The sequence below is a fragment of the Myxine glutinosa genome, chromosome 6 (genome assembly GCF_964187855.1).
Source record: "Myxine glutinosa chromosome 6, kmMyxGlut1.1, whole genome shotgun sequence".
In the NCBI taxonomy this organism is placed as follows: Eukaryota; Metazoa; Chordata; class Myxini; order Myxiniformes; family Myxinidae; genus Myxine; species Myxine glutinosa.
The window spans coordinates 153,605,210-153,631,990 of NC_136266.1; the positions used below are offsets into that span (position 1 = coordinate 153,605,210).

A 26,781-nucleotide genomic window follows, 5' to 3' on the forward strand; every position below is an offset into this window, starting at 1 on the left:
AAGAAGTTCTGTCGCTCAAGCTTTTGGGTCTCACTATCTGCCATGATCTTTCTTGGGAAAACCACATTTCCAAGCTGGCCTCCAAAGCCAGTCGCCGACTGGGCATCCTCCGTCGTGTGAAGTCCTTCCTCGGCACACTTGAGCTCCTCACCACATACAAGGCTTTCATCCGCAGCTCAATGGAATACTGTTCTCCCCTATGGGCCGGTGCTCCTGCCTCACACCTAGCTCGGCTTCACGCTGTTGAAACCAAAGCTTTCAGAATCATTGGAATCTCCCGTGATGAAGCTATCTCCAAGGGCCTTTCACTCATTCACCACAGGCAGGTAGGTGGTCTTTCTGTCTTCTACCGACTCCTCTCAGGCCTTGCTCCCCCAGCTCTCTCTGTGCTTTGTCCCCCAAATATTCCTACAGGTCGCACAAGATCTGCCAGCAACCCTCTGATGGTTAAACTGCCGAAATCTCGGCTCTCTGCTCACCTTCACTCTTTCATTCCTCTTTTCTCCCGCCTCTGAAACAAACTCCCACACTCCCTTCAATCCCACTCCTCCTTCCAGGTCTTTAAAACAGCTGTTCACCACCATCTCTTATCTTTCCCCATCCAAAACCTTGATCTTTTCTACCCCCGCTAATTCACCCCAGATCCACCTTGTTTGAAATTCCAACTTCTTTCCTGGAAGTCCTGGCAGTGTCCATATGTTTTATACCTCTCCCACCCCCCCCCCCCCCCCCCTTCCCATGCCTTCCCTCCCTCCAAAGCCCTCTCCCTCCCACAGATCTCTCGATGTCCCTGCTCTCAGATGTTGTGTTTGTGTTCCTCCCCCTCTTACCCCATCTTGTCTACCGCTCCCCATGTTATATGTTTTATTCGTCGGTTTGTCTCTGTGTGATTAATGTTAGCTCTTTCACGAGCCTCGTTCTTGTATACAAAATAAATAAATAAAAAAACTACCGCTTTTCTCACATTTGGGGTACTGCCTTGCCAAGGCTCTTCAATCCCACTCTCCACTCCTGGACATCAAATTGATCGTACACCATTCCCATTTTCTTTATACCAACAATAACCCCTCTTCACCCCCCTTTCGCTCTGGTTGTTACAGCATCCGTGGCTGTAGTCGGGTGTAGAAGTGGGACTTCTCCATGAATTAATTAATCCGAATTAATTAATACTATCTTGTTGGATAAGTTTCCCTTAGAAATATGAATGTTGTATAAAATACTCTGAAAAAGCACATATGGAAAATGTATTCTTGAGCTGGGAACTGTGGAGCTGGAAACTGTGCTGAGCAAATTCTTTTTCCTGGTCATGCATCTTTCTTGTAAGTGAAATCTTGTATTTTGAGATCACGGCGAGGTCACGTCTTTTCGAAGCTGTTCCATGCGCTCACGCTTTCGAAGCTAAGTGATCTTTCTCAATTGTGTTTTTGTCGAGACTGTATCTATCTTTCGGTGTATGTACCTATTGCGTATCTTTTGGAAAATTTTCGGTGCTAATTTTTCGTACATGTATACACAATCGTTGGTTAATGCGTATCGAGTATTCTGCGGCCTAGTACTCGTAGGCTTAGGCTACCGTACCGTCTCCGACCTTGTGGTTTTGTTTTTCTCTCAGCGATTCGTCGAATGCGCTGCAATTATTTTCGTTCTCTGTTTCGTCCGAGTCGTTCACCCCATACCTCCTTGTTTAATATCTCTACTCAAAAAAAATAACCCAAAAAATATTTCCTTCCTCGGTCTTATTCGTTTATTTGTTCTTATTTGTTCGTTCGTTCTTCGTTCGCGATCACGCGATCACGTGGTTAGAAATGTATAATCTCTCCCCTGAACAACTATTTTCTCTCATATATTATAACACCCTTTTCTTCTTTTCCTACAAAAGGATGCTTTCGTCTTGCTCACCAAATCTATTCATTCCAAAAATATATATATAATACCATCTCTTACAGTTCCTCCTTTCTACATTCCCTAAACTATCCAGAACTCCACCCCTCCTCCAGTGTCCTCAAACGTATTTTTGACTCGAAGGTCTCAAACTCATTTTGCAAAAAATGTTCGTTTCCCATGAATCGTACACTTTTCAAAATCCAATCTCACCCCTCCCCTCCAAATCCTCCCCATCACCCATCCCTTTCAAATCTCCCCCCTTGCCCCTTCCCTCCCCTCCCTCCTAAACTCCCCCCACACCCCTCCCCTCCGAGACTCTCCCTCGCTCCTCCCCTCCTAGACTCCCCTCTCACCCCTCCTCCTCAAAGCATCCTCCCTGCTTCTTCCCCCTTCCAACTTTCACCTTCATCTCCCCCAACCTTCTGCCTCGCTCTTCCCCCTCCTCAAATAACACCTCACTGTGCTTCACCCAATCTCCATCAAACCTTTTGTCCACCCCATTCTTCCCTTTCTCCAAGCTATTCTGAAATCTCTGACACACCTTCAACAGCTCTCCCTACCTCTTCCTCCTCTTCCACATCTTACCCTACCCCTCCCCCCCCACCCCCCCTGTTCTGGACCCGATGCTCCCCCTTCCTCTTCATTAACGGTATGGACCTCAAACATCCGGGGCCTTCGCTCAAACTTGACTGACCTCTCCATACAGGTTGCTTCTGACAAACCAGATGTGATCTGCTTAACAGAAACTTTCCTCCTTCATGATGTCTCCGATGCCTTGGTATCTCTCCCAGGTTACTCCCTCCTCCGGTATGATAGACCTGAGCCTCGTCCTGGAGGTGGGGTTGCTATCTTTATAAAAAACTCTCTTCCTCACTCGCCCTCCACTGCCCTCTCTCCACCTCACCCCCAGGAATACCTTTGGCTACGGCTTCCCCTTCGCTCCCACCTTTTGTTCATATGTGTGTTGTACCGTCCACCAAACAGCAATGACTCCATCTACATCTCGCTGTCTGATAATATGGACCAACTTCTATCTACCCATCCCAACTCTCTCTTCCTCATATGTGGTGATTTCAATTGTCACCATGCCAGTTGGCTGGGTGTGGGTACCTCTCTCACCAGCCATGGCTCTTTAGCAAAGGACTTCTGCGACTCACTGGGACTGACACAATCTGTCAATTTCCCGACCCGGATCTCAGTCAACGGAGCATCTTCTCTTCTGGATTTGGTTATGACAAACTTCCCTGAAAATGTCTGCTGCTCTTCTTCTGCTCCAATCGGCTCATCTGATCATGTGCTTGTCAAAGTGGACATCTCTCTGACCATTCTCAGAGAGCCTCGTCAGCGTCGACGAGTCTGGCATTTCACTCAGGCCAACTGGCACGGTCTTCAAGCAGCCATCAATCATCTGGACTGGTCTCCCATCTCTACCGCCTCTGACATCAACTCATCCTGGGAATTCTTTCAAAGTAAATTGCTCTCTCTCATGCACAGATTTATCCCATCTCGTCTTCAGTTGTCATACCCTTCCTCCCGTCCATAGTACACGGAATCTTGTGGTGAGGCTGTTGCCCTGAAACAACTTGCTTTCGTCTCCTGGAAAGCAAATCCAACGGAAGGAAATCTCATTTCCTTTCACAAAGCCCGAAACAAGTGTGTGTCCACCCTCAGGAGAGCCAGGAAACAATATCTCACCGTTCTCAAGACCGAACTCTCTTATCTGTCTCCCTCTTCCAAATCCTGGTGGCGTCTGGTCAAATCTGTTTCTGGTGTTTGTTCCCCCTCCATCCCCTCCCTCACCTCAAACGGCTTAACGGCTGACTCCGCACGTGAAAAAGCTGAATGCCTCAACTCTTGTGTTTGCCTCTAAATCTTGTGTCCCAAACCCATCCCTCTCTGTACCCACCGTACCCAGTCGTACCCAGCTGCTCCTGGACTCTGTGTCCTTTCCTCCTGACAAGGTGGAAAAGTTTCTGTCAACCCTCGACTCTGATTCTGCAACTGGTCCTGACGGCATCAGCCCACGGGTCCTAAAATCATGTTCTTCCGCTCTTTCACTCCCTCTTTCTGTTCTCTTCACCCTCTCTTTTGCTCACAGTCATCTGCCATCTGCTTGGAAATCAGCCAACATCACCGCTTTGCACAAAAAGGTGCAAAAACAGATCCCAGCAACTACAGACCAATCAGCCTTCTCCCAATTATCAGCAAAGTCATGGAATCCATCATTGCTTCAGATATGAAATCTTTCCTCTTCTCCAATGGCTTGATCTCTGATCAACAATTTGGTTTCAGACCTGGTCACTCTACTCTGGACATGCTGCTTCTGCTTTCTCAACAATGGATGGAGGTCCTCAACGCCAAACAGGAAATTCGAGCTGTCTCCCTTGACATTTCACGTGCCTTCGATAAGGTCTGGCACCCTGCTCTGCTCACCAAACTCTCCTCCTTTGGTATCCATGGAAATCTCCACGCATGGCTGGCGGACGTCCTCTCTGGTCGTAGTCAACGTGTGGCCCTGAATGGGTTTCTCTCATCTCCTCTTCCTGTTCAGGCTGGAGTTCCCCAAGGCAGTGTTCTGGGCCCTGTGCTTTTTCTGGTCTTCATCAATGATCTCTCTGACTCTCTTGAAAATCCTCTCTATCTCTTTGCTGACGACTCTACTCTCTGTCGCTCCATTCCTCATCCCTCAGATCGGCAGTCTGCAGCCTCCTCACTCTCTGCAGACCTGGACAAAATCACAGACTGGGCAAACAAATGGAACATGTCTTTCAATCCTGATAAATCTCACACTCTTACGATGTCTCTCCGAAAAGACCGACTGGAAAACCCTCCCATCCACTTTCTGAATAATCCTCTCCAAGAAGTTCTGTCACTCAAGCTTTTGGGTCTCACTATTTGCCATGATCTTTCCTGGGAAAACCACATTTCAAATCTGGCCTCCAAAGCCAGTCGCCGACTGGGCATCCTCCGTCGTGCGAAGTCCTTCCTTGGCACACCTGAGCTCCTCACCACATACAAGGCTTTCATCCGCAGCTCTATGGAATACTGCTCTCCCCTCTGGTCTGGTGCTCCTGCCTCACACCTAGCCCGTCTTCACAGTGTTGAAACCAAAGCGTTCAGAATCATTGGAATCTCCCGCGATGAAGCTAACTCCAAGGGCCTTTCACTCACTCACCGCAGGCAGGTTGGTGGTCTTTCCGTCTTCTACCGACTCCTCTCTGGCCTTGCCCCCCCAGCCCTCTCTGGGCTCTGTCCCCCAAATATTCCTACAGGTCGCACAAGATCTGCCTGCAACCCTCTTATGGTTAAACTGCCAAAATCAAGACTTTCTGCTCACCTTCACTCCTTCATTCCTCTTTTCTCCCGCCTCTGGAACAAACTCCCTCACTCTCTTAAATCCCACTCCACCCTCCAGGTCTTTAAAACAGCTGTTCACCACCATCTCTTATCCTCCCCCATCCAAAACCTTGATCGTTTCTACCCCCGCTAATTTCGGTCCCCTTGTGTTTTATACCTCTCCCCCCCCTCCCCCTCCCACGCCTCCTGCCCCTAAGCCCTCTCCCTCCCACACTTCTCCCTGCTCTCAAATGTTGTGGTTGTGTGCTTCCCCTTCTCTCCCCATCTTGTCTTCCGCTCCCTCTTTTTGTATATTTTGTTTGTCTGGTTGATTTGTTTGTGAAATAAATGTTAGCTCTTTCACGAGCCTCGATTCAGTATACAAAAAAAAAAAAAAAAAAAAAAAAAAAAAAACATTCGTCATGCTTTGAATGCAATCCAAAGGAGACACTGCAGTGAAATCACTGCCAAATTATTCGACAGGAGAAAGTTACCCAAGGGGTAATTTTCGCTCCAACACATCTTTCATTTTGACATGGTTCTCTTGTGCTTGGCAAAACCAGATGTGGGATCAGAATGCCTGAGAAGAATTGAACACACCGTTCCCTTGAGCGGACTTCAATGGACTTTTGCATTATAAAAGAGAGAGAAAGCTGGAAAGAGGAGAAGAAGGTTCTGTTTGCTCGGCTCTGTAATGCTGTTAAATTTACTGTATCCTGTAACCAAGTGAACAAACTCTGACACTTTGTATGTAATCTGTGCTTATCAAACCGTTTTCTTCTCCCGATAATTAATAAATTTCCTAAAAACCAACCTTTGTGGATGGGCATTGACTCTTCGCAAGCACACCTCTACTCCTCTTCCTCCTTCCTCTACTCCTCTACCCTATCTCACCAAATGAATTCAGCTCTGACACGGGTAATTGAGGTATTTCGTGTCTATGTTATATGTGCATCCTGTGTCAAGGTTCCGATGGTCTTTATTCCTTGTGTGTGTCATACAAATTATTACTACACTCGCCAGAGGGTCTGTTTGCCCTCATAGTACACGAGTAGGTGTATTGATTACACTAGCGTGACTCAGCGTGCTCCGTGCACCTCACCATACGTCGTTTCAGAGGGGTAGGCATCTTTGACCATTTCAGTGTCTTTTGGGTCTTCATGGTGTTTTGGGTCTTCAGGGTCTTTTGGTCCTCTGGGCCTTTAAGGGTATTTTGGGTCTTTGAGGTGTTTTGGGTCTTTTGGGTCATTGGTGTCTTCAGAGGCTTTTGGGTCTTATGGGTCTTGGTGTCTTTTGGGTATTCGGGGTCTTCAGGGGCTTTTGGGTCTTAAGGGTCTTTTGGTTCCTCTTGGTCTTTGGGTCTTCGGGGTGTTTTGGGTGTTCTGGGTCTTCAGTGTGTTTTGGGGTGTTTTGGGTCTTCGTGGCGTTTTGGGTCTTCGGGACATTTTGGGTCTTCGGGGCGTTTTGGGTCTTCGGGGCGTTTTGGGTCTTCGGGGCGTTTTGGGTCTTCGGGGTGTTTTGGGTCTTTGGGGTCTTTTGGGTATTTAGGGTCTTTTTGAGCCTCAGGGCCTTGAAGGGTATTTTGGGTCTTTAGGCGTCTTCAGGGTATTTTGGGTCTTCAGGGGTCTTGGTGGAATTAAAGGGTCGTCAAAGGTCTGAGGGACTCAGCAGTCTTAACGCAATTAAGAAGGTTAATGAAGAGGGTGGTAATTTTATTTGAAGAAGAAGAAGACGTTTTCGTCGCATATAAACATAGCGACATACATAACCATATACGTTTGCTCTATTATAATAAGATTAGACCCTTTATATACTTTGAGATCCCCTTAAGACGCCTTATACCATTTAATACCCCCAAGACCATTTAATACCACCAAGACCATTTAATACCCCCAAGACCATTTAAATAGCCCCAAGACCCTTTAGACCACCAAGATCCCTTACACCCCCAAGATAATTTAAGAGCCCTTAGAGTCTTAGACAATTTAAGAACTCAGACCTCAAAGACTCTTTATGACCCCAAAGGCCCCACACAACTCAAATCTTTGACGTTTACAAAAACACCAGTTAGACCTTCCATTTATTTGACACACAAACTACACCATACAAAACATGTACTGGCAAGGGTCTGCAATCTGATTGCTTTTTTCGTGTGTGTGTGTGTGTGTGTGTGTGTGTGTGTGTGTGTGTGTGTGTGTGTGTGTGTGTAGTATAATATTGAGAGAGCTGGGGCAGAGCACGGAAGTGAGTTAATTAATTAATTATTTTAAAAATTATTCATTTATTTAATTTCTGATTTTCACAATTTTTCCCAAATTTCCAAAATTTCAGATTTTCCCGATTTGTCATTTTTACGATTTCCCAAAATTTGCAAAATGGCTAAAATTTCCGATTTGTCATTTTTCTCGATTTTCACGATTTTGTGATTTTCTCGATTTTCACATTTTCTCGATTTTCACATTTTCTCGATTTTCACATTTTCTCGATTTTCACATTTTCTCGATTTTCACATTTTCTCGATTTTCACATTTTCCCAAATCTACCATATTAACATTAACGCTAGTAGTTGCATCTATACCACTAACCTATTTCATACAAGTAATGGGGTCTTTACAGCATTCGGGTAGGGTTACGGACTTGCAGTACTCAGTAATGTGATTATCGGTAATGTGATTATCATTATCATTATCATCATTGCAGTCAAAATCATTGCGACCATCGTAATCGTCGTGATGATCCCCGTTACAATCACCATAATCCACATCCTTCGCACAACACAGGGGGTTGGGGTTGGGGGCTTCAACATGGCGAAGATAACGACGAGAATCATGAGTACTAGCACAATCACACGCACAACAACAGGGAAAATAACGGTGAATAACAAGGTCAATGTTATCATTTAGCTGCGGTGTACAAAGATTCATAATGGAGAATGAGGTCATGATACATAATATTTGTGTAATAATAGATTTTGTCATTTATATACAAGATTATTAAATATAAATTTCAGGTTCCGATTTCCTGATTTTCTCGATTATCCCAAATTTCCAATGTTTAACATAATGAAACAATTATAACAACCAACATTTTGAGGTAAAAAAAAAAAAGGAAGTCAAAAAAAAAAGATTTTAGTTTAAAGAAACATACCCCTATTAAAATGGTATATTGCTACGTTTGTAAACGTGATTATAAACATTATAAATTCATGAGTGCACCCCCAAACACAGCTAAAGAGCTACAAATGATGGTCCCGCTTGAACCAGAAAGAAAATATTGTGACGTTTGTAATGAGCCAGTCTTGAAGATAAGCTTTCGCGAACATCTTAAATCGCGCAAACACGCGAAGATGTGGAAATACTCTAATAAAAGTGGTGTTAACGCCCCACTTGAAGGAGTTGAAAAATATTGTAGCGTTTGTAAAAAGTCCGTCTTTAAGAGAAGCTTTCCCGCTCATCTTAAATCACAAAAACACATAAAGTTGCTCGGGTACTCTTTTTCAAACTTTGATGGGATATTTAAGGAATATACTAAAGTAAGGGTTTTTAATTTAGCACCCCCAAAACCAAAATCAGTATCTGAGGCAGTACACGATCAGTACACGACCTTACTTTATCACATCACTTCGGGAATTCTTATTAACAGACGTTTATGACGTACTTATAAACCAGGAACAAGCCGTAGATCAGGTACTTGTGGGTAGTGGATATACTATTGCTAAAATACTTTACATCAATATACGCGTTGGAAAATCAGATCCCCTAAACGCTTCTTCTTACATTGATTTACCGAAGGTTATTAAAAATAAAAAGGCGGTTACTAATATTCAAAACTAAGATAATAAATGTTTTCTATGGGCCGTTCTTGTACACCTTCATCCTCCTAAATGGAATGCCGAAAGGGTATCGCATTATAAGAAATATGAGAATACGTTAAATGTTGAAGGTCTAACATTTCCAATGCCAATGAGTGATATTCCTAAATTTGAAAAGATGAATAATCTAGTTATTAAAGTATTTGGGTTATCGCCCACAAACAAAATTCAGCATATTGGGGGGCTTTCGGATAACTATAAATATGACGAACCATTTATTGACCTTTTATATTATAATGACGATAAGGGAAATTCACATTATGCTTATATCAAAAATTTAGAAAAATTAGTTTCTACACAATTAAGTAAACATAATGGTAAAAAATACCTCTGTAGGCGGTGCCTCAACTTCTTTAATAAGCGAGAAAGAATACACAACCATTAAAAATGCTGTAGTAAACATCCGGCCACCGTATCTGATCCGGCGCCAAAGGGTTCATCCATAAAATTCGAAAATTTCACAAAATCTATAAAACACCCGGTTGTGATATATGCCGACTTTGAATGTATTCTTGAAAAAGTAGATGACGCTTCTTTAAAATCCAAAATAATGTCCAAAAGAAGACCCAAAATAAAATCCAAAACAAAATCCGAAACAAAATCATTCACGAATAAATATCAAAAACATACTCCTTGTAGTGTCTGTTATTGTATCAAATCATCCATTGGTGATGAATACAACGAACTAAAATTTTATAGAGGAGAAGATGCGGCGGCTGTGTTTGTAAATCAACAAGAAAAGGACTGTGTTCGCTTAAGAGCGATAATGAGAGATGCCAATAAACCGATGAACCCCCTAACAAAAGAAGAAGAAACAGAATTTGAGCAACCAAATACCATCTGCCATATTTGTGGTGAAGAAATTGATGAGGAGAAAGATCATACGAATCCAAAGGTGAGAGATCATTGTCATCTCACCGGGAAATATAAGGGCCCGGCTCATAATGCATGTAATCTTAATTATACATCCCCACGTTCATTCCGGTCTTTTTTCACAACAACGCTCATTATGATACACATCTATTTATTAATGAACTGGCAAAGACACCTGGGAGCATTTCAGCAATTCTTACCACGGATCAGGACTACATTTCATTCACAAAAACAATCCGTACAAAAATAGGTTATGACTATAAAAACGATAAAGATATATATGATACGACTCACATCAGGTTTCTTGACTCATTTAAATTTTTGGCAAGTCCATTATCTACCTTGGCATCAAATATTTAAAACTTTCATCGTCTTTCGGAGTATATATCAGATCATAAAGAACTTGAACTCTTATCACAAAAAGGGATATGCCCGTATGATTACATGGATTCACCTGAGAGATTTAAAGAAACTCAACTTCCCCCAAAAAAATGTTTCTCCAATAAGCTAAATAAATGTCATATAACGGATAAAGAATATGCTCACGCACAAAATATTTGGAAAACGTTTAACATAAAGAACCTTGGGGAGTGTCATGATTTATATCTTCAAACCGACGTCTTACTACTGGCCGACGTCTTTGAAACCTTTAGAACAGATTGCCATAATATTAATAATAAACGATCATATGGATTAGACGCCGTCCACTACTTCACCGCTCCTGGATTGGCTTGGAGTGATATGCTAAAAAAGACAAAACAGAAGTTGGATTTAATCAGCGATATAGATATGCTTTTAATGATAGAAGAGGCTAAACGAGGAGGAATATCACAAGTATGATCTAAGAGATATGCTAAGGCCAACAACAAGTATCTTCCTGATGATGATAAAATGAAAGATAGTTCTTACCTGATATATAATGATGCTAATAATTTGTATGGATGGGCAATGTCCCAAGCCCTACCTTATGGAGGATTTGAATGGGTTGATGAGAAATATTATGAAGGGGTTTCATATAACGTTATTGCCTCCTCACAAAAAGAATTGGATGATTCGGAAGTTGGGTATTATTTAAGGATTAATTGTAAATATCCCCAAGAGCTCCATAATAAACATAAAGATTTGCCAATATGCCCCGACTAAAGAAGCACCAAGAAAAGAATGGCTAAGTGATTATCAACGTTCATTTAATATAAAAGGTAAGCCAACAGAAAAATTACTTACTACATTATGTGACAAATAAAATTATGTTTTACACCAAAGGAACTTGAACCAATATGTAGCAGCAGGACTGATAGTAACGAAGGTTCATAGTGTTATAAGGTTTAACCAAAGTCATTGGATGAAGCCGAATATTGATTTTAACACTCAAAGGAGAACCGAGGCAAAAACTGATGCTGAGAAAGATTTTTTATAAATTGATGAATGATGCTGTATTTGGAAAGACGAAGGAAAATCTTAGGAATAGACAAAACAACTTGTTACATCTTGGAAACAAGCATCAAAATTATATAATAAACCCAGTTATATACGGGACGTTAAGTTTTCAGAGAACTTTGGCGCCATTTATTTACAAAAGGAGCGTATTGTAATGAATAAACCTATTTACATAGGAACGACGGTTCTTGATTTATCAAAATTATTAATGTATGATTACCTTTACGGTAATTTGAAGAAGAAATACCAAGATAATGTTTCTCTACTTTAAATGGATACGGATAGTTTTATATTAGAAATTAAGACGAAGATGTTTATGCAGATATGCTTGATGATAGTGACACGTATGACACGAGTAATTATAGGTCGGACCATAGATTGTTTTCTACAAAGAATAAAAAGGTTATCGGAAAGTTTAAAGACGAATTAGGGGGAAAGGTAATGAGTGCATTTATAGGATTGAGATCTAAAGCTTATGCCTATAAATGTATTGATAATGGCGTTGAGATATGTATGAAGAAGTTGAAAGGAATAAAGAAAAATGTTGTTAAAGAAGAAATATACTTTGACAATTATTATAACTGTTTAATGTTAACGACGGAGGATGAGTTGTACAGAACAATGAATACGATAAGAAGTTATAGACATCAATTATATATGGAGACGGTGAACAAGAAAGCTCTTGGGGCTTATGATGATAAAAGGTTTATTTTAGACGGTGGAATCCATTATCTCCCTTATGGACACGTAGACATAATTTAAAAATAAAATAACCTAATAATAAAATGAGTTATTGTATCAAGTGTAAAAAGAAAACAAAATCTAAAAATATATTGTTGTGGATATGAGAATGTTGTTTTTTTTTATTGTTGTGTAGTGAATTGTTGTAAAATGTCACCCTCCTTCCTGAATTTGTTGTTGTATAAAGGTCAAAGGGCATTCCCGTAGTTAATTCCATAAAGCATACACGTAGGACACCATATCTCCCTGTTCAGTAGTTATATCCTTATTATGTGTATTAGTGTAAGGCCTTGTCTTCCATTAATTTGACACTCCATTGCACTGCATTAAATAAAGTAGATCCCTCCGACATGGCATCTTCAAAGTGCCAGGTTTGCCAGGTTTGCTGCAATTGCCAACTGCATTTGGGCGGTTTTCTTCGTTCGCCATTACTGCCCTTTGGCTGGGGCTAGCTCGAATCGCCCCAAAACCACCATTGGCCACGAGGTAAGGTCGGGGAAGAAGGGCGTGTCTCCACCTCGTCATAGAGGGGAGGAGTGAACCAGCCCTTGCCGACCAACCCAGAACGAGGGGTTGGCTTTAGAGGGCGGAGAGAGAACGTTTGGGGGAGGTTCGCAAAAGGGTCAAGGGTGAGGCTTATATAACCGGCGGGAGACGCCCCCAGGAGAGTCGAGGAGGGAGGAGATCAGAACACAGACAAGCCAAAAGAGAGTCCTGCGAGCCAAGAGAGGGAGAGAGAACCCGTCACGCCAGACCCCCCACCAGCAGCGTTGGCTCCACCAGGCAGCTCCGACCCGTTACCCCGCGCACACGACAGGATCGGTGGCATCGGCGGCCGTCGAGGTCCAGCCCGACGTCCCGTGCGGGATCAAGCTCCAGCCAGCTCCGTGCCTTCCTCCCCCTCCAGCCACCCACCTCCTTCCAGCCAATCCACTCTGCAATTCCCCGTGTGAGTCCGTCTTTGTTTGTTCTGTCCAGGGTATTAATTAAGCCTGTTTAGATAAGCTAGCGATTTTCACTGTGTCTCTTTGATTTCTTCTGTAAATTATTTTATTATCCTTCCTTCTCCTTGGTTACTTTTGGTTGTAAATAGCAAATAAATTATATTCGTATTCCCTACTTCTGTCTTCCTCTTCTTCACATCCGTGTCGCCTTTGTCTTTTCCCCATTGAATATCTGTGGCACGATTTGGCCCACGTTTAAGGGATCGGGTCTAGTCATTGTAAAAACAGTTCGGGCCGCGGCGCCATCCGCTCAGCAAATTAACATCTTATCCACGGTCCGTAACAATATCGTACGACATAAATAAAAAGAATAGAGTTTGTTAAAAGGGAGAATGCGTAATATGTGGCGCTAAAAAGTGTCGATTCATCTCATCTAAAAGCGGGGATGATATACAAAAGTATGTCAGGGACTAAATTTACAACCACAGGGATTCCGGGGGAACTACATCTACCGGGGTACTCCTTCTGTGGGCCTGGAAGAAACCTGGATAAAAGACTAGATGAGGCTGGCAATCCTAAACCCTGGTCTAAACCTAAAAACAGGATTGATGAGGTGTGTATGAAGCATGACATTGATTATGGGAATGCCACTACGTTGGACGAAAAACATGAAGCCGATAGAGAAATGCTGTATAATTTGTCTTTGATACGAGATCCAATGTTGAGAGAGAAAGTTGATCGGTTTATCGTGAAGAAAATGACAGGTGCTAAATTGAGGTTCGGGCTTGGGGTTGCCCTTCAAGGTGTTCCACCCGGTTATTTTAAAAACTACTAAACTCTAAGGATGATATTAAACCTGAGGAACGAGTCATTTTAGCTAATGAGTTACATACAGTCACGTGAAAAAGTAAGTACACCCCATGTAAAGTTTTGACTTTTTCAACATATTTCAACATACAGATATTTGATCTTCATTTCAACAATATTGATAGATAAAGGTGATATAATATAACAAATATCATGAAACATTTACATTTTGTAAACCATTGTATAATTTAAATAAACATAAATGCAAATTTCACATGTGGAGAAAGTAAGTACACCCTTGGCTCTAATACGTGGTATTGCCCCCTTTGGCAGAAACAACCATAAAACAGGCATTTTTTCTAATTGTCTACCAGTCTCTGACATCGACTGGGAGAAATTTTTGCCCACTCCTCCATGCAGAATTCTTTCAGCTGTGCGATGTTTGAGGTGTATCTTGCATGCACAGCTCGTTTCAAATCCCCCCACAACATCTCGATGGGATTTAGATCTCGGCTTTGACTTGGCCATTCCAGAACCCTCCATTTCATTCTTTTCAGCCATTCATTGGTGGATTTACTGGTATGTTTAGGGTCATTGTCATGTTGCAAGGTCCACCTTCGGTTGAGCTTCAACTTTCCGACAGATGGTCTCACATTATCCTCAAGCACCCTCTGGTACAATGAAGAATTCATAGTGGATTCTATGATGGTGAGCTGCCCAGGCCCTGATGCAGCAAAGCTGCCCAAAACCATAATATTTCCACCACCATGCTTTACAGTTGGTATCAGGTTCTTGTGGTCAAATGCTGTCTTTGGTTTTCGCCAAACATGTCTTCTGGTACTGTGGCCAAATAGCTCTACCTTTGACTCATCTGTCCAGAGCACATTGTTCCAGAAGTGCTAGTCTTTGCCGAGGTGTTCATTGGCAAACTTCAGTATTGCCCTGATGTTCTTTCTGGACAGCAAAGGTTTCCTCCTGGCACACCTCCCATGTAGATCAAATTTGTGCAGCCTCTTTCTAATGGTAGACTCGTGCACTTTGACATCAACAGTGGCAAGAGCCACCTGTAGATCCCGTGATGACATTTTGGGGTTCTTAGAGACTTCTTTCAGCATCTTGTGGTCTGCTCTCGGGCTGAACTTGCTGGGGCGGCCTGGCCTGAACAAGTTGACAGTTGTTTGGAATCTTCTCCACTTGTAGATGATCTTCCGGACAGTCGAATGATTGATTTCAAATTGTTTGGAGATCTTTTCAAATCCCTTCCCAGACTCGTAGGCATCTATAGCCTTCTTTCTGGAGGCCTCAGAGAGCTCTTTTGATCTGGGCATGGTGACGCCGCACACTTCAACAACAAAGAGCAAACCAAACGAAATGTCTGAGGTTTAAATAAGACAGGTTCCTCCAAGATCCTCTCTAACGGTGTTCTAATCATTTGCACCTGAGCTGGTGCACCTGATTCTAATTTTTGGTATTTGAAGTAGTGATAAATGTAGGGGTGTACTTACTTTTTCCACATGTGAAATTTGCATTTCTGTTTATTTAAATTATACAATGGACTACAAAATGTAAATGTTTCATGATAATTGTTATATTATATCACCTTTATCTATCAATATTGCAACAACAATATATTGTTGAAATGAAGATCAAATAGCTGTATGTTGAAATATGTTGAAAAAGTCAAAACTTTACATGGGGTGTACTTACTTTTTCACGTAACTGTAAACCTATGATCACAAAGTTTAAACGAAGGAAGGTTTATTCCAAAGGGGTTGATTACATCTGGTCTGCCGATTTAATTGAACTTAATAATGATAAGGGGTACAAGTATGCTTTAACCGTTATTGATTTGAGAAGTAGATTTGCCTGGGTTGTTCCACTGAAAAACAAGAGGGGTAATACCCTCATGTTAGCCTTCCAACAGATATTTAATAAAAGTAAGAGAACACCTAAAAAGCTATGAACCGACGAGGGAACCGAGTTATACAACAGTATGAAATTTCACAAAGAGAATGGTATTACATTGTACAGTACCTATAATGAAGGAAAGGCGGTTGTTATTGAGCGTTTTAATCGTACTTTGAAAGAGAGATTATATAAAAAATTCACACAACTCGGTTCTCAACAATGGGTATCTATAATTCAAGATATTGGTGATAATTACAACAATGCGGTACATTCAACGACAAAAGAAAAACCATCAGAAACAGTTACAAAATTAGAATATGAAAAGAAGATTAATTTGAGAAAACCCAAGTTCAAAGTTGGCGATGTTATAAGAATGTACTGATGGAAAAGCCATTTTGAGAAGGGCGATACAAAGAGATGGACGAATGAACTTTTTAAAATAGTTGCTGTAACGGATACAGTGCCTTGGACGTATAAGTTATATGATTTACATGGAGAAGATATCTTAGGGTCATTTTATTCACAAGAATTACAAAAGACAAAACTCAGTGGATAAATTGTTTAAAAAAAAAAATTTTGATTTTATATTAAAATGGCAAGAAAGCGACTTCAGGAGAATTAGAATTTTTGTATTCAAGGATACTTACAAGAAAAGGGGGTAAAATTTTTAATCCCTTATGAATTAGAACACAGACAGGGAAATTTTGTAATTAAGGATTGGCCATATACCGACATTGTGAAGCCCACAAATAGAGACTTGTTTAAAATATTAAATAACAAGCGTTACGCCTAGGTCCCCCGTCGGTGAAGTGATGCAAGTCGACAAAGTGTAAGATGCAAGGTGGCCATCTTGGATTTTGATGTGGCGACCCAATTTTCAATAGAGTTCTTCCTTATGCGTAGATACACCCACACACCAGATTAGAAGTTAGTAGCTCGTTTATTTTTCAAGATATTTCGCTCACAAGGTTCAGGCGTATACATGGTGGCGGCCATCTTGGATTTTGACGTGGCGACCCACTTTTCAAAAGGGTTCTTCCTTATGCCTAGATACACCCACACACCAGAATAGAAGTTGGTACTTCGCTTATTTTTCAAGAAATTTCGCTCACAAGGTTCAGACATACATGGCGGTGGCCATCTTGGATTTTGACGTGGTGACCCAATTTTCAATAGGGTTCTTGCTTATGGCTAGATACACCCACACACCAGATTAGAAGTTGGTACTTCACTTATTTTTCAAGATATTTCGCTCACAAGGTTCAGACATACATGGCGGCGACCATCTTGGATTTTGACGTGGCGACCCAATTTTCAATAGTTTTCTTCCTTATGCCTAGATACACCCACACACCAGATTAGAAGTTGGTACTTCGCTTATTTTTCAAGATATTCCGCTCACAAGGTTCAGACATACATGGCGTCAGACATACATGGCAGTGGCCATCTTGGATTTTGACGTGGGTTGCACCCACACACCAAATTCGAATGCGGTCCTTCGCTTATGAACACATACACGTACGCACGCACGCACGGACAGACACACGGATGGAGGGGAAAACCATAGTCCCCCTTTCGCTCCGCGGTGCGACGGGGGACAAAAATGAACTTCTCAAAGTTCTGAAATATCAGGCTCTTTTAGAAAATGTCAACAAATCCTATCGGTACCCTATTATGAGAAAAATAATTATAAATACAAGAATAGCTCAAAATCCAGATGAATATATGTATAATGTTCTCTGGGGAGATGCCTTAAGGGTAACAAGGGATGAGGAAGAGAGGGAGAAGGAGGAAAAGGAGAAAAAGGAGAGGGAGGAGAGGGAGAAGGAGGAAAAGAAGGAAAAGGAGAAGGAGGAATGGAAGAAGGTGAAGGAGGAATTAATTAGAGAAGATGAAGGGGGAAAGGGAGAAGATGAAGAGGGAATGGGAGAAGATGAAGGAGGAGAGAGAGAGAAGATGAAGGAGGAGGGAGAGAAGATGAAGGAGGAGGAGGCAGGGGTAAAAAGGGTAATAAGGGAAACAGAAGCGAGGGAAGAGGAGAAGAGGGAATTAGAAGCGAGGGAAGATGAGAAGAGGGAAGAGAAGTGGGAAGAAGTGGAAGCAAAGCATGAGAAGGAAATGGAAGCAAGGATAGCAGGGATAGTAGAGGAGGGGGTAGAGGAAGGGGTAGCAAGGATAACAAAGGAAGGGGTAGTAGGAGTAGTAGGGGCAGCTAAGGAAGAGGTAGGAGTAGTAGGGGCAGCTAAGGTAGAGGTAGTAGGAGTAGTAGGGGCAGCTAAGGAAGAGGTAGTAGGAGTAGCAAGAGCAGCAGTAGGGGTAACAAAGGAAGAGGAGGAAAGGATAGCAAGGGCAACAAAGGAAGAGGAGGAAGCAGAGGCAACAATAGAAGATGTGGTAAGGGCAGCAAGGGATGAGGAGTAAAAAAAAAAAAAACACCTTTAGAGGCCATTTTTCCCTGCAGAGCAGGGGTTGGCCTTTTTCGGGCACCGTGGTCCCCTTTTTTACGGTCATGCAAACCATTGCTTTGCTATCTTCTTTTTTTTTTTTTCCTAACTCATGGATTTGTTGTTTACTAATTGTGTTTCCACATACCTCATTATACTCACCAAGCGGGTAATAGTCTTCTTTACGGGACCAAGTAAAATCTTGTAGGTCTTCCAAGTTTATTGAAAAGAGCCAATTATACCCGAAATCAGGCATATCATACCCCCATTTATCAATTATCATATTAACAATATGTCCTTCTTTATAAAGTTTAATTGTAAGTGGCACGTTAAATTTAATATGAAAAAGGTGTATGGTCTGGAGAACTGGACGTTGTGGCTGTAAATTCTACTTGTTTATCAAAACGTGCCGTTTTCTCTAGGGATATGAATTGTAATACATCACCTAATCTAACAAAGTCATTGTCATCTGTGGGGCTCAGATAATTGGTTAATTTATAACTATTTTTCATATTAATATTTTCAGTTATATCATATTTTTGTCGTTCGGCCTGGGCCTTTGTATAATAATTTGATAAATCAACATCCGTCTCTTGAGATCCCCTAAAGATAGAACCGTCTTTTCCAACATAGGTCATTTTACATAAGAGTTAAAATAATATCATAAAAATTTCCATTATTGTTGAGGTGAAATAATACATATAAACATAATTGCCCACAACATTTGGAATTTACTTCTTGGACTTGAAATGTTTGACAAACACTCTTCCCCTTTGGTAGGAAGTTAATTACTTCAAGAGGCGGTGGAAGTCCATAATTATCGAAATAATATTTGCCCCTACCATTATGAATACAAGTCCAATGAGACCCCTTCCCAGTATTATCTTCTAAATTCATAATAATATTCTTTGTATTTTTAGGCAGCTTTGTTAATTCATCCCTCATACAAATACTTACGTTATCGAGGTTTTCCTGTTTGCAATATTTATCGAGTTCTATATTTGACGTTGTATTCTTACCAAATTGTTTAAACCACTCTTCCATTTTATTTTCTATTTATTTATGATTTTATTTATGAGAAAGATATAATCCATTACCCCTTTTAGTTTGTTTTACACCAGCCTGTGCGATAGAAGAAAGCGAATCTCCAACTAATGATCTCGCCCTATCAGGCAGACCTTCAGGTTTTTCGGCAAAATCTACAATTACGCCGCAACCACTAATTTGTTTTTTCCAACTCCTTGTTATGCCTTTCCAAATCTTTTTGAGCTTTTAGTTGCGCCTTCCTTTCATTAGCAGCTTTTACCGCCGCTGAAACACCACCCGTCAAAGCTCCAGCTGCACTTAAACCGGCAAATAGAGGAATTAGAAATGGAAGAAATCCTCCATTTATTTCCTTTATTGAATAGTTCTTCAACATTGATTTTGACATTTTAAAACTAAGTGAACCGGTACTATTTAACGTTTTCACCTGCACTTTTGTGAGCAAAACACTAATTCTTATATCACCCTTTCTTTGAATTGTACGAACATTAATCGTACAAGGTTTTTGATTTTGGAACACAAGACGATAGTTTATCACGATTTGTTTGATTAATATATACGTCAGTTGTTACTTTACTCATTTTATTTAGAAAACATTTTTTTCCCTAGTTATATGAGAAAAAAATCTACAATGCCCCCTAAACATACACATTTTCTATTTATTACTTATGTTATATTACTTATGTGATATTAGTCATAACACCATTATCCGTATTAATCTGTAGTTCTGTTTCTTCCAAGAGCAAACAATATGCATCAAGTTCTTCACTCTCTCCTCTTTCAATGTATAGGTAAGTATCCACTCTATTAGACTTTATAGTTTCCTTTTGAGAGCTCAGGTCAATCGCGTAGATTGTATATAGATTTTTTTAACGCGGCCATATACAAAATGGAATCTTGATTACCGTTGCTTTCACACACCTTTTGGTAAGACTTGTAGGCTTTGGCATAATCATTATTTTCCCAATTAATTTCCAATCTATCTCGCGGATAAAATGTTCCATCTAGAGAAACCCGAAGTTGTTTTACCTTAGTATTCTCACACAGCGCGTTATTCTTATTAGTGCCTTCATCTCCATCTGGTTTCTTAAAAATAAGCCAAAGGTATCGGGGTTTTCCTTGAAGAACACCCAAATTCCAAGTGTATGTAGCGTGTTCCAGTTTAATGTGTTGGCATCTTCTTTTAAGGTAGGATACATTTAGGGGGGTCTTTGAGTTAAGTCTTCTATTCAACATCTCTTCCGTTTTAAGACTGGGAGTATATTCGCTGATATACCAACACGTCATTAATAACAAATTTATTGTTAGCACCGAAAGCATTCTCAGCCCCAAAAACCAATCTGTTTTCATTAGTATTCCTTTGTAGTTGAAATCTAATTTTAAGGCCGAACAGAACTTTATCCTAATCGCAAAATCCAAATATATCCTTAAGGGGTACAGCTAGGGTAGAACTATTCTCTGCTTTTGTATCATCGTTATACATTGCCTTCCTTTGCTTACAACCATGGTCATCGTCTTTTTTCCCCATTGTCATATCAGGAATAAAACCTTCGACAGACCCTTTACCCCATCTATCACGAGGGGAATACGTAGTGTGTTCAAAAAGTATCCGACGTTTATTTTTCGTGCGTAAAAAAAAGAGGCTAGGGAGGCGTTGATTGGTGCACGTATGTAGGCGATCCTAATGCGCATGCGTGAATTTTTTCCCACCTGCAGAAGCTGTCATTCGACGGCAGACCGCCGATGAGTGAGGACATGTAAGCGAGCGCCGTCGGATTTTCGTTTTTGACAAAATGACGGAAAAACTTGAACAATGCTACTGCATCAAATTTTGTGTTTTTTGGCCTCGGGGATGTTGGATGCTTCCATTGTGATGACTGCAACTTGGTTTCTGGGTCGTACCCATAAACCCAGGACTCATCGCCAGTGATCACTGTGTTGAGGAAGCTGGGATCGCTGTTCACAGTCTCCAGCATGTCCTGTGCGATCTCCAAACGGAGTTGCTTCTGCTCAATCGTTAGCAGCTTTGGTACGAACTTCGCTGAGATTCTCCTGAAGCCCAAATCCTCCTTCATAATGGAATGAACGGTGTTGAATCTTGCGGATCGTTTCCACTTGGGAATCGCCAAGCTTTACACAAAATTTGATGCAGTAGCGTTGTTCAAGTTTTTCCGTAACAAATTGGTGTCGGGGAGTGAGATACGAGGCCCGAAGCGTGCTTAACGCGCTCAAAATTACGAGCTGCTGGAAATTTGTGTTGTAAAGCAAAACCCGAATTTTGAAATCGCGCCATGGCTGGTCAAGGCGACGGGATGCCGGTGGGAGAGATACAGATAGACGGGGTAGAACCGACCCAGGACCTCGGGGAAATGTATGTGGATGAAAGAGAGGAGGAGAACATTGGCAATGTGGTTGAGGGGGTATCAGGCGCACAAAATGGCGCTCTCGCGCACGAGGTTACGGGCGCGCAAAATGGCGCCTCGCACATGGCCACGGCGACCGCACCCGCGACCGTAGCAGTGCCGCTGGTGGATTCGAACCTTTTTATGATACAAATGGGGGCCCTTATGGAGAGGCTAGAAACCAAAATGGGACAAATGGGGAACCGGATGGATGCTCAGAGTGAGCAATTGGGGGCAATGAGGAACGAATTGGAGGGCCAAATGGGAGCAATAACGAATGGAATGAGGGCCGATATGGAGCGAATCGGCAAGATTGGGGACAGAATGGGTGACCGCATGCAAAAATGTGGGGACACCATGGATTGCATGGTGGGCGAAAGGGTCCCAGGGGTGCACAAGGAGGTAACGCGGGTCGAGAAGTGCCGGTTGAACGAAGTTGAGAAAAGCACGGGTACAATGACAGGGGTAGAAATCGCGACACGGGGTTTGGAAAAGCCGGCGACCGCTGAGGTAGAGGAGGGTGTTTTATTAAAGCCAGCGGTCGTCGAGGTGAATAAAGAAAAAGCAGTGCTGGGAATTAAAATTGAAGAGATGACGGAGGTAGCCCGGGAATTGCAGGGAGAAATGGAATATGTACAAAGTCCCTGCTCAAATCATGATGATGTACTCGCTAATCCAAATGGAAGTTTGCAGGTTCGCGTGGAGAAAAGGATCCCCCAGGTGAGTCGTGCTGTATATTGTGCGGGTAGATTTTGCAGGAGGATGTTTGGCGACAAAAGAATTGTCGCGCGATTGGGATCGATATGGCACCCGGGCGTTGGTGAAGGGTCCCGTGTGAGTGGAAATGGCACGCGTGTGAAAAAAAAGTGTGCGTCGGCGAGTGGGTGTGTTATAAAGTGTGGGAGTGAAACCGAGTGCGAGTGAGAATGCACGTCGGGGTGTACGGAGTGTACGTGCAAGGGTGAGAGTGACCCGGAGAGTGAGTTGGTGGTGGAGCGGGTGCGAGAATGCACGCTTGGAATGGTTGAGGGTGTGCGAGGAAGCACACCTGAGTTGGTGGTAGCGCGAGTGTGGGAGAGCCCATCTGAGCACGTTAGTGGGTGGATGCCAGAGTGCACGCCCATGGTGAGTGTTACGGAGGACGTAACGGAGGAGAGGTGTGGACCGAGGTGTGCGAGCGGCGAGTGTGCACGAGAGGCGTGGTTTGTAACAGGGAGTGCGTTGGTGGAATGTTCGGACGGCGTTGGAACGCCGGATTTGGTGAGGGTGAAAGGGGTAGCGTATGCGTGTGAGCATGCAGGTGAAGCATCGACGGTAACCGGGTTAGCGGTTAGGGTGACGGATAGCCGATGCGAGCACTCGGGGCGCGGTGTGCTTTGTTGGGTGCGAGGCCCGGCGTGGATCGATGCTGCGTCGCTTCTCTTCGAAGCGTCGTTGCCGATTCGGGCTTGGCCCCGCCCTGCACGGTCGAGTCCGGGCCTTGGCGGGCGAGGCGACCGGTCCGGTTCAAGGGCGACTGGGAGGAAGCGGCACGGTGCCCCCTCGCGGGGACGGGGTTCCGACCGGGGGAGATTGAGTCATCGGGCCCGGGACCGCAAGGTGCCGCGCCGAGATGGTGCGTGGAATCTCGGCCCGACCAAACCACCTCCCTTGAACCGAAAGCCGGACGGATTCAACCTGCAAGCAACCAAACCACCCGAATTCATTGCTCGGCTTTACGAAGCCGAGTTTAATGACATCATGACGCACCGAGGCTAGGATATAGCGGACTGTGATGATGGTGATAGTGATAGTGTTTTGATCCGAAATTTAGAAAAGTGAATAGAATTGGCAGTAATTGGAAAATTTTTGATTTGTGGAAATTGGACGAGCAAAATTAATAGTAAGAGATGCCCCATGTGAGGGGATGGCCAATCCACCATCCCTCACAGCGGGGGGGGGGCAAAGGAGCACTAGTTTATGGGGTTGATGGCAGTGAAAACTAGCCCGGGAGGGTTAGGATATATCATGTGTAGGGCCCTAGAGATTGACCTTAGGTGACGTTAAGATTAGGTAGTGACAATGACACCTGTAGTGGGGACGCAGGTAGATTAGAGTGGATGATAATGACGTGGTATGTGCTTAGTTTAAAGGGAAGACGGGCAGCACTAAGTTAGCAGGGCAACAGGTAGTTCAGATGATGCCGTGTGAGTGTTGGAGGTGTATTGAGAAGTGTATTGGAAGTGTATGGTGAACAGGTGTAACTGAACAGGTGTATGGAGCAGTGTTTGAGTGATGGTGATGGTGAGGTGTGTTGTGTTGACCAACTGGTCCAGGAGGAGAAGGAGGGTGCAGGTAGCACCAGGTGAGATTGCACAGGTGTGCAACTACAGGTGAATGGAGAACAGGTGTATGGAATAAATGGTCTGGAGCATATATGGAGGATTGGAATGGATGGTCGTGGAGTGAGTATGGTGGAAACTATGGAGTGGAGTGGATGGTGCGAAGGTGGGAATGGGGGAAGAGTGGACCCCCCTCACGGATACCCGGGGCGGGTAGTGTAAGTGTTAGGTAGAGGGTACAGGTAAATTGTGGTTGGATATTGGCATCTGTGGTGCGGGTGGAGGAATGATGTTTGGATGGGTGCATTAGTGTTGTGGAAATGGCTGGGCGTGTAGCCTGTTAGTGTATGTAGTTGGTTTGGGCACTCCACCACTGTGAGGATGTCGGCCAGGTGAGGCCGCAGGTGGGCTCTGGGAGCCGGTAGAGTTGTTGTGGATGGGGCCCGAGGATCCGGAGGACGGACCCGGGTAGCCCAGTGCCAGAGGGCACCAAGGGGTGACAGAGCCAGGAGGGGCCTTCCCCAGTAGATAGGTTAGGTTAAGGAGCAGGTAAGCTCGGGTGGCAACCACAGTGGTGGTGTGCAGGTGGGTAGACCTGCTGGGAGAGCTACACGTCACAGCCCAGAAATTGTACAAGGGCACCGGGAGATGAATCGGGGGAGTGAGACCCCAAAATGGAGAAGCACCACAGTTTGGTCAATGGGAATTGGTTTTGAGAACCCATAGCGTAAGTTGGCCAATGGATTGGCAGGGAGAGACCCCGGGTAGTGTAAAGTGTGTTAATGTCATTTAGAGGATAGTTAGGATTGAAGTCTCCTCGCACCATCTGCATCCACTCACCTGAGATGACGTACCTCCACACCATGCCATGTTTGATTATTTTTTATGTGCAAATGTTTTGGATTGTGAGACGCATCATGACGTGGGTGAGACATTGTGCTTTGTGTTCCATCTCTCCCTCCTTATGAGGATTGGTGATGAATTGGGTGATGGCAAATTTTGGCTGGAGGGATTGTGGAGATGAATTTGATAAGGGAAATATGGGGAGACGTGACAGTAGCGACGAATTTGTAAATGTGTAGATTTTTGTACATATGGGGTAAGGGCAAGGGTAGAGTAGGTGACAGGGGGGTGACGTACGGTAGGGACGAGCTTTCTCATTTCGCTCTCTGTACGCATTTCGCCTTGCATTGCCTTATTGATGTGTACCCTTGTGACCTTACCCCTCGCTCATTTGTCTTCCCCCTTTTGTCTCCCACATGACCTGTGCGCCATTGGGCGCCGAGGGGAGCGTGCGTGAGGCCTCCATTGTGCGCCCGGAACTCCCAGAACCAGCTGTCTGCATCGATGCACCACATTATGGACCACATGGGTTGGGGCAAGGCCCCTCTGCTGGAACCGGCCTTGAGGGCCCGAAATCTTGTTGGCGGACCTTGGCCACAGGGCACCGATGCCCCACAGGTGAACCACACGTAGTCGGCCCTGTGGGCCATAAATAAAGAAAAATAAAACGGACACGTTAGGTGTATTTTATTATCACAAATAGGCCGCCAGCAAAGAAAAGACAACATCTGGAAGAACAAATAGTAATAGCCAGCAGAGGGAGCCGAAGAGCAAGAGACCACCTGCAGGGTTAGGGGTTGTTGGTTTATTTTGATTATTCATGAACACTGATGAACTGTGGTGACTGCACCGATTGGTGCTTGAGGGTGTGTTGGTGCGTTTTGGGTGCTTTCATGGTGCATTGATGCAGAGCAGACCGTCTCCCCCCCCCCCCCCCCCAGAAAGAACAATCACAGGTCCTGGGTTAGTTTTGTAAATAAAAGTAGCGTCATTGTAAATAATGCTCCCCACCATCAGTGTGTAGTTTGAAGACCATTCCGCAATTCGGTTAACTGTGGGCGTGAGTCTGTTAGGCAGGGTGCAATGGAGCAGCGGGACACATTTATTTATGTTTTAAAACTGTCGCACTCAGGGTCAGGTTAAAAGTAGAGGGAACTACACCTACGTGTCACACTAAATAAAAGTTGTAGGCCCGGGACGTGCCTAAAAGGAGGAGGGTGCAGTGTTGCGGATATGAGAATGGTTTTTTTTTTGTTGTTGTTGTAGTGTAAATTGTTGTAAATATCACCCTCTGTAAAATGTAATGATTCCTTGTAAATACCTCCGTAGTGTGAAGGTCAAAGGGCGTCTCGGTAGTTATTCCATAAACACCACATTGCAGGACACGATAAAACCCTTGTTCAGTAGCTTATATCTTATTATGTGTCTTAGGGTAAGGCTGTGTCTCCCATTAATTTAAATACTCCATTGCACCAAGTGAAATATGAGTAGATCCCCTTTCATTTCATTTCAATGGCCAACTGCATTTTGGGCGGTTTTCTTCAACCACCATTGGCCACGAGGCACGGTTGGGAAAGAAGGGCGTGTCTCCACCTCGTCATAGAGGGGAGGAGTGAGCCAGCCCCGAACAACCAACCGAGCACGAGGGGTTTGGTTTGAGAGGGCGGAGGAAGAGCGTTTGGGGGAGGTTCGCAAAGGTTGAGGGGCGGGGCCTATATAACCTGCCGCGGGGTGTCCCCCAAAGAGATGGGCTGGAGAGAAGTGAGAGAAAGGCTGAGCTGAGCTGCGTGGAGAGGTACACGAAAAGGAAGGGTCCAAGAGAAAGCCGAGGAGCTTTTACGAAGCAAGCTACATGAGAGATACAGCAGAGGAGTGCAGCCCCGTTTCAACCAGCCGCGTGAAGCCCTGACGGTGTGCGCTGTAAAG

General features: G+C 43.5%; 1 protein-coding gene across 2 annotated transcripts in view; it reads right to left on the reverse strand.

Annotated features, from left to right (window-relative positions):
- The window catches only part of LOC137415566 (cyclin-dependent kinase 2-associated protein 1-like), a 67,147-nt gene that overhangs the window by 19,427 nt on the left and 20,939 nt on the right, over positions 1-26,781 (reverse strand). Inside the window, exon 3 of one of the 2 annotated variants that reach the window (XM_068101163.2) lies at positions 25,236-25,494. The exons of the other annotated variant lie outside the window; for it this stretch is intronic. Coding sequence (XP_067957264.2) covers positions 25,236-25,494 — 259 coding nt within the window. The remainder of the gene's footprint in view (positions 1-25,235; positions 25,495-26,781) is intronic. 2 annotated transcript variants of the gene reach the window in all.